This window comes from Crocuta crocuta, unplaced genomic scaffold, assembly GCF_008692635.1.
Source record: "Crocuta crocuta isolate KB4526 unplaced genomic scaffold, BGI_CrCroc_1.0 scaffold162, whole genome shotgun sequence".
NCBI lineage: Eukaryota > Metazoa > Chordata > Mammalia > Carnivora > Hyaenidae > Crocuta > Crocuta crocuta.
The window spans coordinates 3,571,909-3,588,237 of record NW_027529433.1 but is presented as its reverse complement, the minus strand read 5'-3'; the positions used below and the strand labels follow the sequence as shown (position 1 = coordinate 3,588,237).

The 16,329-nt window shown below is 39.2% G+C and overlaps 1 protein-coding gene across 1 annotated transcript in view; it reads right to left on the bottom strand.

The window, feature by feature from the left end:
• Positions 1 to 16,187, bottom strand: part of HOMER1 (homer scaffold protein 1) — a 135,581-nt gene extending 119,394 nt beyond the window's left edge. The window contains exon 1 of the mRNA XM_077759890.1: positions 15,094 to 16,187. Coding sequence (XP_077616016.1) covers positions 15,094 to 15,098 — 5 coding nt within the window. The 5' untranslated portion in view covers positions 15,099 to 16,187. The remainder of the gene's footprint in view (positions 1 to 15,093) is intronic.
• Between the last annotated feature and the right edge of the window lie 142 nt (positions 16,188 to 16,329).

The following is a 16,329-nucleotide window of genomic DNA, read 5'->3' as shown; positions in this document are numbered from 1 at the left end:
CAAGTCTCAAAACAAACCTGACTTGCTATATGAAGCCTTCTTTGACCTTCCCAGGTTGAGGTGGGCACTTCCTTCTCTGTCTCTCAGAGACAACATGCATCTCTATTACAGCACTAATGTAATTTCTCATTTACATGGCTGTCTACTCATCTTTGTACTGACAGTGCCTAGCATGACTCATGACACAAATTATGTTTATGTTTGTTACAAGTGCTCAAGAGGCACAGTGTTAGGGGACAAACCACAACACCTTAGTTACCTGAAACAATTGAAAAAGTGCTTTGTTTTGCTGAGGTTTGGGCTGATGATCAATTTTAACTTTTCCCATTTTGAGATGTGCTTACATCATGCATTGAGTTTTCAGGTGTTGGTAACAGCGAGAGATTTTTAGAAAGCCAACACTTTATCTTTTACCAAATTCTAATCAATTAACCACCAACAGTGTCAACACATTCTGAAAAACGACTTATATAAATTCAAATGCTAAGGCTCAGTGATTCTGGTCAAACACAGCAAATTAATTGCATACATTTATCTTCCTTTTCTGAAATCCCACTAAAATGTAAGTGAAGGGGAAAGAAGGTATAAACCCTTAACACCAAAGAACAGAAGTGACCCCAATGCATAAGCAATCCGAATACGGTTTAGAAAGATGTAATTTTAAAAGAAGGAATAGTACTTGACTTGGCAAAGCCAAGGAAACCAAACTGTCTGCAAAGAAGGAACTAGTAAGTGAACTTGCTGGCCAGAATTTACAGGCAATGGGACTGCAGAATGGTATAAAACATGGGGTAAAAATTGGGAAGGGACTGAAAATTTAAATAACAAAGCGGTAAGAGTCCTCACCCGCTCCAAGGTCCAGCAACAACTTTGCCCACTAGCAGAAGGCAAAGAAGGAGTCTAAAATAGGAGTGTTAAGAGAAAGCCTGAGAGTTAAACCACGGCCCTTTAAAAACTCTCCCTTATGTGGTGTTCAGATTATAGCAGGTAAATATGCCTCTTAGGTACATACAGAAGAAAATACTTACCTTGCTCTTGGAATGCCATAAGTTACATATAGTGGAAGATCATTGTCTAGATAAAGTGAAAAATCTCAGAGAATAGATCTCTATTTACTGATACGTGGGGACCACCCAAGAAGACAAAACCACTTAAATGCCTAACAGGAAGTCCCCTAATGACAGGGCTCATTGAGTCACCAAGAGCTTTGAATCAGCTTTTTAGTATTTCTAATACATACTTGAGGATCACCAGATATTCCAGGAAAGTTTCCAACATGATAGGAACTAAACAAAACACAAGAAAAAAAGGACAGAAAAAAAGGTAATTTAGGAAATAGAAAACAAAACTTCAAAACACTATAAACTGCAAATTAAAATTCATATGGAAATTAAAAATCCCATAGCAGTGTTAGACAGTGGGGGTGCCCAAAGCATCCAACTCTTTAATTTCAGCTCAGGTCATGATCTCACAGTGCAAGAGTTCAAGCCCTGTGTCAAGCTCTGTGCTGACAATGTGGAGCCTGCTTGGATTCTCTCCCTCTCTCTCTGCTCCTCTCAAGCTTGCTCTCTATGTCTTTCTCAAAACAAATAAAAATAAACTTTAAAAAAGAAGTGTTAGAAGATACAGGTCAAGGAAATTTCCTCAGAAGGCAAAATAAAAGGGAAAAAATGGTAGAAAAGACAAAAAGGAAGTCCACCAACTAATAGACAATTCATATAGAGAGAAAATGTGTAAGTAAATTTTTTAATAGGAGAAAATCTCCCAAATTTAGGGAAATTGACCAGATTGAAAGGGCCCAACAGAGACTTAAAGAGCAAAATGGTACAAAAATAAAAAATAAAACAAACAAAAAAAGCCCTGATACCACATCTAGAGACAAAGACCATTAAAAAAGGAGGGGGCAGAAAAAGCACTTTACATATACTATGGCTCCAAATTCATCTCACATTGGGCCATTTTCGGGTACTACAGGAAAACGAACTTCAGTAAAACAAAGGGATAAACCAAGAAAGAAAACAGTGTCCAGGAAACAGGAGATACAATGCAAACAATAAAGAGGAAAAGAGAGAGAAGAATATTTAGGATGAGAAATACATAGTATGCCTAAAGAGTATCTAGTCCATATTGCATCAGGAGTAGAGGGCTAAAGATATTTTTAGTTTGAAAAAAACTTGGAAATGGGGCGTCTGGGTGGCTCAGTCAATTAAGCATCTGACTCTGGCTCCGGTCATGATCTCACGGTTCATGGGTTCAAGCTCTGCATCAGACTCTGTGCTGACAACTCAGAGCCTGGAGTTGGCTTCAGATTCTTTGTCTCCCTCTCCCTCTACCCCTCTCCATCTCCCTTCCCCACCCCCCCCAAAGATAAACATTAAAAATTTTTTTAAAAATAAAGAAACTTGGAATGGATATAGTGGGTATTTGAGCATCTGGGTAACATCCATGCATACACGAAGTGGTGTGGCTGAAAGAACTCTAAGATGGCCTCAAGATTATTGCCCCCTGGTGGACACTTGCTGCGTAAAACGTTCCCCTTGAATGTGGTAAAAAAGTTGAATAGGGTAGAGTATCACAGAGTAATTAGGGTCACTCATCAGTTGACTTTCAGTTAATCAAAAGGGAGATTATCTTAGGTGACCCTAACTTATTTAGGTGAGTCCTTTAGAAGAAGCCAAAGCACTGGAAAGGGGTTCCTCCTGCTGGTCTCAAAGACACAGCTTCTGATTCCGAATCCTACACCTGCAAGGAAATAGATTCACTCAACAACCACATGAGCTTTGAAGATGATATAGCACCATGTGTCTAGTCTCTGCCACCTTGACCACTGTCTTGTGACATCCTGAGAAGATCCAATTACTCCTCACTCACAGAAACTGTGAGATAAATGTTGATTGTTTTAAGCCTCTAAAATTGTGGTAATCTGTCACATACTGAGAGAAATTGAAAACTATGGCATGTGGACAAACTTAAGGATATCTAAGCAGAATACACAACTTTAAGGGAAATCATACTTTCTTCAAATACATAAAACTTCAGGAGTCAAACCAGGGTCAAGTAATTTTAGAAATAATACATTTAGTGATACCAGAAAGCAGGATTAACTCTGAATGAGGAAGGGATGTAACTGGTCAGTACTGCTGAAAAAAAATCAGGTTTGAAGAGACAGAGAGCAGTTTCAAGTTGTCCTGGATCTTTTAGCTTACAAAAAATAGAGAGGCTCAATCAAGGATTTTCCCTCAATTAGAATGACAACAAAGTTTCTCACATGTGTCTACTACATTATCAAATACAAGGATTCTTAAAGCAAGGCCCTAGGACCAGGAGCATCAGCATCAACTGGGAATAGGTTGAAACAGCAAATTTGTGAAACCCACTCCCAGACTCACTGAATCAAAAATTTGGGGTGATGCCCAGCAATCTCAGTTTTTAACAAGCCTTCTAGGTGATCCTGATACAGGTTCAAAACGGAGAACCACTCAACTAACGTCAGTTTCTACCGCTGTCCTACTATGCTCTGGTCTTTCTTCTTTGGTCAAGAGGTAAAGCATTTCCAAAGTTACCATACGTAACCTAGATTAGCCACTAGCATCTGGCAGAAGCTTAAAAACCGTTTGCTAAACAATAAATAACTAACGTATTAGGCTTCAGATGTGTTTCTCTCACATTATAAAGAACAAACTGGGTATGAACGACTTCAGGCAGCATGTGTTCTATTCATTTTCCCACAATCTCCATCAATCCCTACTACCGTCTACCTCATAGGTTCACACATTTTTTTGCCCAGCCAATGACAGCATTCAAAGTTTGGGATCTAGGAAAAATAGTTTATAATGAACAACTTAAAATCTGGATACAATATGGTCCAACCTTCTCTTACAAATTCTAGGCGATTAAGTATATGACAGCTATTTCATGATGATTCAAACATGTACAATCTGTTACCCTTCCATTTACAGGTCTCGTGGTCCAGCATTAAGCCGTAGGAAAGGTGTTTAAAGATAACATCCCAAGATTTCTGTTTTTGGTCTGAAGGCTTCAGAAAAGTAGCCCCTGACTATTCAAGTATCTCAAAGACTCATGTGCCCAGTAACTACAAAGGCGTCAGAGCTTTGACTGATGGAATTTACAATATAATACCAACTTTGGAAACTTTATACCTTGCACATGTAATAACATCAAATCATTTCTGAGAAAGACTTCAATGTATCCAAAATTTAATGCAGGAGCAGAGGTTTAATTACATTAAAATTAGAACACAGTGTCTTTCCATACCATCTACAAGGAAAACACGATACATTTAATGAACTCATCACTAAGATACCAAGCTTCCACTAAATGAGAAGTTTCTCTTAACGATGAGAGGTTAGAAACCTCTCTCTAAATGAGTCACGATGTAGGTGAGCCTCCACTTCGGGTGCTCTGAATTAACGATAAGAGCCTGAGGAGCTGGAGGAGCTGGCATACACTCTGCCATTTCATAGCGGCATAACCTTCTATAAGTCACATTTTCCCTTTGAGCTCTCTCTTCTTACCCATAAAAAGTACACATTAGTACTAATAACACTCTGAAAACTCCTTACACTTACAAATAATTTTTGCTATCATTAGAGTAACTACTTCTTTAATCAATTTTTTTTTAAAGAAAAATGAAATAAGGACAAGCTAAAACTCGGTTAAAACACTTAAGTATCTGTATCTAACAACAGTGACTGATTCTGGTAATTTGTACTGTAGATATTATCTTTTTTAAATAGCCCTCACCCTAAAAAACCCAAGTGAAGTTCTAAAAACTCAATACATTCAGGGAGCCTGGGTAGCTCAGTTGGCTAAGCATCCAAATCTTGATTTTGGCTCAGGTCATGATCTCACATTTTGTGGGTTTGAGCCCCACATCTGCTGTAGCACAGAGCCTGCCTGGGACTTTTTCTCTCTCTCAAAATAAATAAATGAACACTTAAATAGGTTTTCATCACAGAAAAACCTAAAAGATTCAGAAAAACTAAAAAAACATTTCACAATCATATCTCCCAGAAATAAACATGATAGCACTTTAAGGAATTTTTTTAAGTATTTTTATGCATATACAGAATGTATTTTATATAGATGAAGGCACAGAGAATATACAATTTTGCATCCTGCTTTCAAAGAATCTTTGAAAACATTCTTCAGACTGGCTTCCAACCATATGAATAGCCTATAGTTTAACTACTAATTATATACTCATGACTCAGAATATACTAATATGTCATCAAATAAAACCAAAGTCATATTCTCATTAATGCCTTTTTCTTTATCTCACACCAACATAAATATCAGTTCAGCATTAACAGAGTATCTAATGAAAGCAACAATGAAAACAGACAACTAAAATTCTATATGTTATCAACTGAGTAAGGAAAAAGGCAGCCTGTAAGATCTAGAATAGTTGTTTTTTAAATCAACAGAAATATGAGTTTAAGGATGACTTGGGAGTCTTCCCATTCAGCTGAATGTATACAGATCCCTGGCAGTACTGAGTAAACAAGAGTAGGTAGAATCCTCATCTGTAAACATCTTGGGAGCTGGCAGGGTGGTTACGCAAAGCACATGAATTTTAATGTTAAAATCCACGTGACAGAGATTCCTAACAACAGAGTAGAAGAGAAAATGGCAGTTTTGTAAAAGGGAAGCATATGAAGATAAAGGGATAGGCTAAGCACACTCAAATATTTTGAGAGTTTCAAAATAATTGTCCTATATGTTTAGTAATGTACAGACTTACCTTCTGTGAAGACTGAATGACAGAAATGTTCTAACATGAGCACTTTGAGTTCTTTTATAGTCAAATCCACTTAAGATAATTTCTTAGAGAAGATAATTTCTTAGAGACTGTTATTAAGAGCCTAATGGGGGAAACTGAAAATAACTAGGGCAGAAAATTCCAACTCACCAAAAAAAAAAACCTTATTCAGAATAGCTCTCTTAAATTTCTTACTTGAAAATGCTTAAATGAAACAGAAAGACAATAAAGTAAGAGATTGAGGCATGGTTAAATGTACAAGTGAAAAGAACCAACAATTTACCTAGAAAAATGATCAGAAAAGCAACTGGTACAAACAACTATATACCTAATTGCTGTTAGGAATCAGGATTTTCTGTGTATGAAAAATGGGTTCTAATTCCCCAGATCCTTTCAACTTATATTGCACATGTATCCTATACAAACACAATATATAGCACTCACAGAGATATGTACCAGAGCGGCGGCTCTCAACCCATTTCTAGGAAGTCTCTCCTATAAAACACAGGGGCATGGGGTGCCTGGGTAGCTCAGTTGGTTCAATGTGTGACTCCTGATTTCAGGTCAAGTCATAATCTCACAGGTCAAGAGATGGAGCACAAGTGTGGAGTCTTCTTAAGATTCTCTTGCTGTCCCTCCCCTGAGCTTGTATGCGCGTTCTCTCAAAACAAAAACAAAACACACAAGAACAAATTTCCTCCCTTCTATGGGTTGCAGGGGTTGGGGAAAAATTCATAGACTCTTGTGTACAGCCCTCTGGACTCTGACGGACCCAGATGTGCCAATACACATGATAAACATGACTTAAAAAGAAAGCTGTTAAGAGAATAAGGTGATTTTTTAAAAGCTAGCAGAAGTATAAAGGTAAATTTTATTATGAAGAGAAACATTGACAAGACTGCTAACTTTTTATATATTATAGATAATTTTATTTTCTCATGCAAGAAAGAAAAGAGTAACTTTTTGCCTTCCTCCAGTAGCCTACCTTAAGAGAGACGAGGCAGTTATATTTAAGTGAAATTGAGTTCTTAACTAAGTCAAAAGTCAGTTCTACTTATGTAAAATTCTTTTAGCTATACAAAAGCCATACTAGGTTCACAATCCATTACTGAAGGGGGAATCTCGTGAAAAAGAATATTGTTGTTGTTTTTTTTGTTTTTTTCCTTTGCAAGGTCACTAAAAAAAGCTGTCCCTGTAAAATTAATTCTAACCTATACTTACCAGTGAAGTGAGGTTTTTAAAAACTTTTTAAAACAAGATGAGGAAGTAAATCAAATACAGTTAGTTGACCCTTGACAATGTGGGTTAAAAGCTCGATTCCCTGCACCGTGGAAAATTCACTTGTAACTTCAGGGTGGGTCAGTCGGTTAAGCATCCAACTCTTGATTTCGGCTCAGATCATGATCTCACAGTGTATGAGTTTGAGGCCCACTTTGGGCTCCCAAACTGACAGTGTGAAGCCTGCCTGGGATTCTCATTCTGTCCCTCTCACTCTGATCCCCACCCCCAGCTCGCACACACGCTCAAGATAAATAAATGGACTTAAAAAAAAAAAGAAAATCATAAGAGAAAATACAAGTATAATACTGCACTGTATTTATACCAAAAAACTATGTATAAGTGGACTCACACAGCTCAAACCCAAGTTGTTCAGGGATCAACTGATACAAGTGGATGGAACAGACAACATAAAAAATATATATACCCATGCCCATAATTTCAACTTCTCCTCTTAAAAATGTTGCTTAATACAAGCAGCACTGATTCTTGTCAATTTCATCTTTTACTCAGATATTAAGGAGCATAGAAATGGCCAAAGGTGTACGATTTATGATGGATGGGAAAAGGAGAATCAAGCTACAATTAAGAGCAGAAGTTTACTGATTAATCTGTTGAACAGAGAGGTAACAGATGTCCTAATTTTATGGAATATGGAGGTAGGTTATAAAAATTATGACTTTTAACTGTATGCTTTTATTTACAGGTTGAAGACTACTGAGTGATCAGCTTTTAAAAAGTTTTACCTACTCTTACAATGCCCATTCAGTAAGATTTAGAAATTCTATCTCAATGCTTTGGAGATGGCTAAAATCTATATAAACACTGCTTATTACATGGAGATTCTTTGAAATGAAGATACTTAATGAGTCTGAAATCTTACAATGCCTCAAAAGCACTCAATTTTTCAATACTTAACAGAGAAGCCTTTTTGATCTCTAGGAAAATCTCACTTATTCCAAGAACATACTGAATCTCATAAAACAGGTTCACTTGACGCAATAAGCCACAGATCATAAGGCATTACAAATATGCAACACCAACGAGAAAGTGCACATTTCCTTAACCTAAAGATAATCTTTACTCTATGAGCTATAAACCTATTTAAAATACCTTATATGCAAGGCCACCTGGATAGCTCAGTCGGTTGAACGTCCAACTCTTGATTTCGGATCAGGTCAGGATTTCGCAGTCATGGGATGGAGCCCCGTTGTCAGGCTCCAGCACTCAGAGAAGAGTCTGCTTAGGATACTCTCACTCACTCTCTCTGCCTCTTCCTTGCCCACATTCTCTCTCTCTTTCTCTCTCTCAAAATAAACATTAAAAATACATACATACACAAACAAAAAAAACAAAAAACTTCAAAGAAGTCTTAAACTAAGTCACTTAAAATTTCTATCAAGAAAAATTAAATACCTGGAACTCATTCCCCTTACTCTTTTGTCCAGTGACTTGGATTAATTCTAAGTAACAAAACAATCCAGTAACTAAAAATAAGTATTTCAACTAAACACCAGAGGTCTGAAAAAAATAAAAATCTCATGGCAGTAAGGAGGTTAAACCTTTTAAGATTTAACCATCTTTTCACTGAGACATTTGATCACTTAAAACTAAACTGAGTTTACAAACTATTTATAAAGACAGTTTCTTTGGTCAATCCTTTAATTGCCATGAATAATGTTTCAGATAATTAGCCTAAACCAACTTTCAGAATTCTCTAATCCCAAAAAAGAAAAGTCACACTAGTCTGATGTATATTGTGACTTCACTTCAAAATTATTAAATTAATATACTATTGTGTTGAGCCAAAGTTAAGAACTCACCTAAATATATCCTTTATGTATTTATATTTTGAAAAGGATTTTTTTTGTGTGCGTGCACTTGTTTGCTCATGACAGATGTCTAAGTTTGTTGTGAAAATTTAGTACTTCTGTTCTAGAGACAGGAAATCAAAATAAAGTAAAATTACAAGTGAACTAAATAAAAATATGATTAATAAGGATGTTTTTTAAAAGGATTTATGTCTACATAATGTGACCAATCAAAATGACAGAACACACCTTGCTTTTAAGAGTTACATAATCACATCTTAACAGGCTACTCAATCACTACTTTATATTTATTATTTTTTATTTTTAAATGTTTATTTTTGAGAGACACAGCACACAAACGGGGAATGGGCAGAGAGACAGGGAGACTCAGAATTCAAAGCAGTCTCCAGGGCTAGAACTCTCCAAACCTGGGATCATGACCGACCGGAGGTGAAGTCGGATGGATGCTTAACCAGCTGAGCCGTCCAGACACCCCACATAATCACTCCTTCAGTTCTTACATAAACCTCAGGTCGGAGCCAAGAACATCATATACTACATCCATTCTGCCTCCCAAATAATCTCACCTCTATTATTTGCTCATCCCTAAAATTAATTGACACAGACTAAGCTTAAAGTAACCAACCCTGACTAGTTTATACATAACTACTAATTGCTTTGTCTAAATACTCAAGTACCATAATCTTGATTCTCTTCTCAATTTGTTCAGCGCTAAATATATAACCACTTAAAATGTTTTTTCATTTTTAAATCTGTAGAGTAGGACCTAGTATCTTAAAAAGACATTATAAAATATTTGTAAATCTAAATAATATTCGTACATTTTGGCATGCCAACACACCTTGTTATCCCATATAGAGATCATGCTACCTTTCAGTCGAGAGTGGATGGTCTACCCATCCCATGACCACCAAATCCAGAAAAGCAAAGATCTCCTCCTCCAAGTTTTTTTGGGGGGTGTCTGGGGAGGGTGGGCACTCAGATGAGCACTGCCAATCCTACAATGAAGCCAACTGAAGCTAGGGGAGGAACTGCAGGAGCAGTAGGGAAAGGAATGGCCGGAAATGTTTTCCAGAACTTTCAGGTAGGTAAATGTACTGCAGCCAGGGGAAAAGCCCGGAGGGTCCACGTGATTATACCTGCTATGGCCCCTTGGGCAAGAGAAAAAGGAATGAAGCCACAAGGATAAAAAGAAATCAGAACAACAAGGAACCAGTTATAAGTCTTTACTATATGGAACAATAGATTATAGATGGAGAGAATAGGACATTTAAAAAGAGCCAGGGTCATCTTGCCTGATATACATGTTACCTTGAAAAACCCCTAAAAACAAAAAAATGAGTTCTTTCAAATTTTAATGGGGGGGGGGAATTATTCCACTAATGTATTAAAAAAACAAACCTACTGTGATAAAAGTTCTCATCAGAAATCTCTAAGTATGTAAGATGAAGGATGTTAACTTACTATGGTAATCATTTCACACTACACATGTTTTGAATCATGGCTGTGTGCCTTAAACTAATACAATGTTATATGTCAGTTATATTTTAATAAACGGGGGGGACATCTATTCTCAAAATATGCAAATTCTTCTACTCTTATGGTTGATATCCTAATACATGTCGATAGATTTAAAATTCTATTTCTACGTCAGTCACAGTGAAGTAACTTTTCAGCTTATAAGTCAAGTATTACTGGCAACTCAAAATATTCTTTAATTACTTGCTTGGGGGAACATGTTCTCACTCTTAATTTCCATGCAATTTGTATGCTAGCTAGAATGTCCTTTTTAAACTCCCACACTCATGATTTCACGGCCAATCTGAGTGAGCAGCTCATCAAGAACTTACCATGTCATTTCCTACATTTTTACCCCTGCACACGAAATGCCCTAATCCTGAAAAAGTCCCACTGAGACAACTACACACAACTCATCATCATCCCTGCTCTCCTCTTACTCTGTAATTTTCTAGGCACTGTTCAGCCATCCATTTTCCCTACCTAGCTAGGGTTCATTGCTCCGGCTTAGTGTTTCCACAGGGCCTCACATACAAAATCAAAATTTCAATGATTTTTAAAACTAAGTTTTTGTCCTACTTCCCTGACTCTTCATGTAACTACCCTGCCTTAAACCCTTTAGTGGTTCCCACAGCCAAGAAGAGCATTTTTGGAATTACCAGTTGTTATCACTGGGTTGTTAAATCAACTTACCAGAGCTCAAATGTCATTCTTTCTTAAAAATAGAAAATACGACAATGCATCACACAAATGGCATTATTTTGTGAGATTTTTTCATTTATAACATGTATGTACTAGGTTGTGAGGTAAAAATGTGTACCTAACTATAATGGGTCATTGCCCCCAAAAAGCTTGAAATACACCAGCTTTTGTTTGCTCTACAAGGCCTTCTACCCTGGCCCCTGCATAAGACTCCAGGCCTCTTACCACACTCCTTAGAAGGGAGTCTGCGAAGCCACTTTTTTCTTTTTGCAGTTCCTGCCCTCAGTACCGCCAATCACACTGTTCCCTCTGCCTAGAAGAGGCACACCTTGTCTCTAAGGCACACCTGTTCTCCTCCTTCATTATTTAATACCTATTAACCACCTCCACAAAAGCTTTTGGATCCTTCCCTCAGCAGCTAATGCTACACACGCACACACACATATTTTGTATCCCTATGATGCCCTACACCAGAGCCCCTGGGACATTTCACTGTACTTTCCTTTCTAATGACAGGCTTGACTGTCTTGCCAACTTCTAAACTATAAACTCTCTGAGGAAAGGTGCACATTTTCTTAGTTTCTGTATCATCAACACCAGGCTAAGGAACATGCCACGTAACACGCTGTGTTAGGGATTCAAATTAGGAAGATGAACCAATAAAGAATTGAAGACTTGCATCTGACTTCTTAGATATTCCTAATGATTGAGCGACTGCATTTCCAGCAAAGCCCATTCGTGTTGCACTGCTGGATCAAGATTTCCACATTTTTGTCTCGGCACCCAGAGAGCAGCACCCAGTAGTAGCCTGAGGGAGAAAGAGGGGCCAGCTTCCTCTTTCAGCCAAGAAAGGACTTGGTTCAGGCTGCAATCAGCAGCACCCACTTTCATGCTTCCAGGAAGTTATCTGGGGAAAGGCAGAGAAGAGGGTTTCCAGAGGTTCCCAAAGGCAGGTGAGATAAATCAGAATAGCACTATCAGACCTTATTAGCACGGAGACTCACATTTTATAAATAACTTTTAATGGGGCAGCAGGGAGGTTCTCTATTCCCTTGATGATGGCACTAAGTTGTCAATATGAGCTAAGCAAAACAAGAGGTGGCATGAAATAACTCGTTGAAGTTCCTTGATTTCTACTGCCTCCTCTAATGGTTCTGAAATAGCTACTGACTCACTGCTCTCCTTAGGAGATACTACTGGGCGGACGACTCGGGGGCTGGACCTAACAGGCACTCCTCACTGGAGCTTTGAAGCTTTTTCCAGACTTACATACATGAATGCTCTCATTTTTAGGGTGTCTGATGCACCTATTTCACAAACCAATTCTTCAACTGCTATCACTGTAATTAAAACAGTTCGGGCAGCATCCAAAATACTTTGACAGACTCTGGCAACTGCCAGATTCAGCTGTTCTTTTCCATTTCCACAGTGGTTCACAAACTACTATTATAGGAGCCAAGTTTGTTTGCTGCCTCAACTAATCACCCATTTTCTTTAAAACTGAAAATAATTCCTTTTGCTTAAACTTTGGCCCTAGACTTGCAATTATAGCCAAAACTAAGGCAAAGAAAAATTCCTATTATAAACTAACATTCAAAAATATATTCGTAACAAGTGACACTCTTCACCACAGTATTAAATTTTATACAGTTGTCAAAGTATTGTAATTTAGGATTGCCCGGGGAAAACTTTAAAGGCCACTTAAATCACCATTTCCTGGGGGCACCTGGGAGGCTCAGTTCAGTTAAGTGTCTGACTTCGGCTCAGGTGGTGATCTCACAGTCCATGGGTTCAAGCCCCGCATTGGGCTCTGTGCGGGCAGCTCAGAGTCTGGAGCCTTTTCAGATTCTGTGTCTCCCTCTCTCTCTGCCCCTCCACCCCCCCTCGTTCTCTCTCTCTCAGAATAAAGATGTAAAAAAATTTTTTTAATAATAATAATAAAACACCATTTCCTTTTGGTTTAAATAAGAGGCTGTACCTATCCTACACTTATTCTACAAACACACCTACCAAGTGTGGAAACTTCCACAAATGCCTTTTCTATGCTCTTCTCTTCTACCTGTCCATCGTCTCTTGACAACTCAGATGGAAGAGATCACTATCCGTGGGAAAGAATCATAGCCCTACATAGATTTTCAGAAGACTAATGCCAGAAACACTCCTTTTCCTCTCTCTAAGCAAATGTAATTACACTGAATTATCAATAACGTGTGCCATATAGGGGGCTTATTTTCATAGTTTAAATACCAGCCCGTTTGGTAGCAAGTTCATCCCAAACTTCTCTTGGTAAAATGGGGAGCATTCACTCAGCTTAAAGATTGTGGAAAACCGATTTTCTTCTATGATGCTACCCACTCTATACAGTCTAGAGCATGCAGCCTTCAACATGAAAAATTGCCACTTGATTTTTTTTTTTTTGCTCTGACATGTTTTAAACAGAAGAGCTGCCGATTCTCAAGGAAGCCATATTTCAAATGTTTTAAATAGCAGTGTTTTTTCAGTATTTTCTCTTATTAAAATTGGTGCAATTCATCCCAGTTTTAAATGCCATTATTTTCCAGCTAATATTTAAAAACTGCTGAGAGAGAATAATGTCTCCATCTGAAAGATCTACTTCAAGAAACCAGCTAGTAATTAACATACAGAGGAGTAGAAAAGGAAAATAATTCATTTTTACAGACTGGAAAAACGTCAAAACTTAGATCTAAGTCCTTCATTTTACAGATAATAAGAGTCCACAGAGGTTAAGTAATTTACCTCAGATTACCAAGTTACAAATAGCAGTACTAAAATAGAATAAGGTATTTTAATTGCTTAGCTCTACCTCAAATCATGCAAGTTATATATTCTCATCACCTGTCATTCAAGTTTTAAAAACAATTATCTCTCATTAATTCCTGATGAAGAAAGAACTCCTACAACATTATGTTCTACATTTCAAAACTTGTCCAAGTTAATAAACTTAAAATTCTAACTCCAACAAAAAAGTAGAACTATCTAAGAACTTTCCTCACAAAGTTTCAAAATGTAAAGTTTAGGTGTACATACCCCTAAACTGTCACAATCCATTTGGGTCTATTCTTTCAATCCCTTCTCTTAACTACACTTCAGCTGTGTTTGTTCAACCACAAAGAGAGAGAGAGAAAATTCTCGAAGTTCCCGTTTAACAAAAATCATGGACAATCTGTCAATGAAATGACTACATCATTACTCCATTAATACATTTCTGGTTTACATTACAAAGAGCCACTAGCATGTTATCAAGTTACTGTGTGAAGAGTTAATGAAAGGTTGGAAAACACTGAAAGGTGTGCGGATGTGACACTTAACACAAACCGAAGACCTGAGCTTTAGAGCAAAAAAGAGAAAAAGCGAACAAGTTCTTTCAAAAAAAAGATTTTTCCCGGTACCGTGGAAACCACGTCGGTAAGAATTGCAGATTTCCATTGTAATGCCCTAATGAATCAATTCTACATGTTAGCTTTGGATATTCAAGGGCAAAACAGAGGGCACAGTGGAGGCAATCATTTACACTGGATCATTTTCAAGGACTCAAGTCCAACCACTCATTACTTTACAATCGTTCCTTTGTGCAACTGATTATTCTCAAAGTACCGAGGGAACGCAGCACTTCTCTCTCAAAGACCCCGACAACAAAACCCAAGATGGTATGATTTTAATTACAAACGGAGGCAGCCGCCTGACCAGTAAAAGTGCAGAAGGTGCTGTCTTCTTAAATATTACCAACGGAATTCTATTCTGGTTACAAATTATTTATGTACGTTCCCTAACTATGACCTCTGGTGTCACTCTATAAAGAATACCTTATGAAGAGGTTAACAAAACCTTTATTTTTAACGTAGGACCGGCTTAGCAAGGTGGCAGGTTCGTCTGAAAACCTAAGACACAATCACCACCATCGTTCAACAACACACATACATAAAACAGATGCAAAACTACGGTAGGCACAAAAATCCTTACCCCATTTTGCCCAATGAGAACTTGCTCTGAAGTTTCTGCTCTTCTGCTACAGAATAACTTCCAAAGGAATTTCTCCGTCTGCTATTTCGCAGTTGCTTTTCCACCCCCCGAGATCCTTTTCTGGAGGTATTTCAGTGGTGCTTGACAATTCAATTAGTTCCCTTAGGTAAAAGGATTTCTCTCTCGTCGATACCAAAACGTTCAAGCAGAGGTGGCATTTGCTTATGAGAGTTAAAAATGCTGCGCGGAGGAGACAGCGGTCAACTCTATTCCACAAAATGAGTCTACGTGTCTGTCGGAAAACGCAGAATCCAGCTTCACCGAGTCCTATAAAAAATGAGTTCGGTGGTCATTTCGCTCATGTCCTCCTAGACACTCTGCGAGAGCCAGGTAACTCGGCCTTCTGGTGCTACTAAGGCTGCGGGTTCAAATTTCTCCACCACACCAGTTCCCTTGGGGGTGGAGCGTGTAACCCAATGCGACGTGCACTTTATAGAGATCCCTACGAGAAAATAAAAATCCTAAAAGCAGTCATGCCACTGCTCCCCTGCGCTCACGTTAGAAAAAGCTATATAGAAAAATCTCCTCGACGTGCAAACCCAACAGCCCGCGATGTGCACGGCACTCCACATTGGAATCTGTCTTTTAAATGTTTCCCCTCCTAAGACTCGGAGCAGAGAGGAGGTGGGGAGGAGGAAGAGAAGACTGGGCAGGATCGATTCATTCTCCCGAAGAGAATAAACGGAGCCATTTCCAGGCTGGCAGCAGGCTGGGGGCGCAGCGCACGCCGGGGAGCAGGGGGAGGGGGCCCGATCCCACCTCCCTCAGCCCCTTCCCGCCCCGCGCCGCCGAGCACAATGGAGCCCTGCTGGCGCCCGGCCCTTCATTCGCTGCTGCCCGTCTTCCCTCCTCTCTTCGGAGCACCGCAGGTCTGAGGCTGCCAGGGGCGGAGAATGAATGAATCAGAGAGCCAAGCCCCACGCTGCCCTCGGCACCCGCTCCCAGCGCCAGGGCGGGCCGAGCGGCGGCGTTGGACTGAGCTGAAGGGTCGACGGGCGCCCGCCCGCGCCGAGACGGGCGGCTAATCCCGCGNGGGAGGCGGCGGGGGCTGGGACGCTGACCCGTCCCGAGGGCCAGCGGGGCCCTGCGGGCGGCGGGAGAGGAAGCGGCAGCCGCGAGGGCGGCGGGAAGGCGGGTGGTCAGGGGCCGAGACGGCCCTCGTGGGAGCTAGTCCGG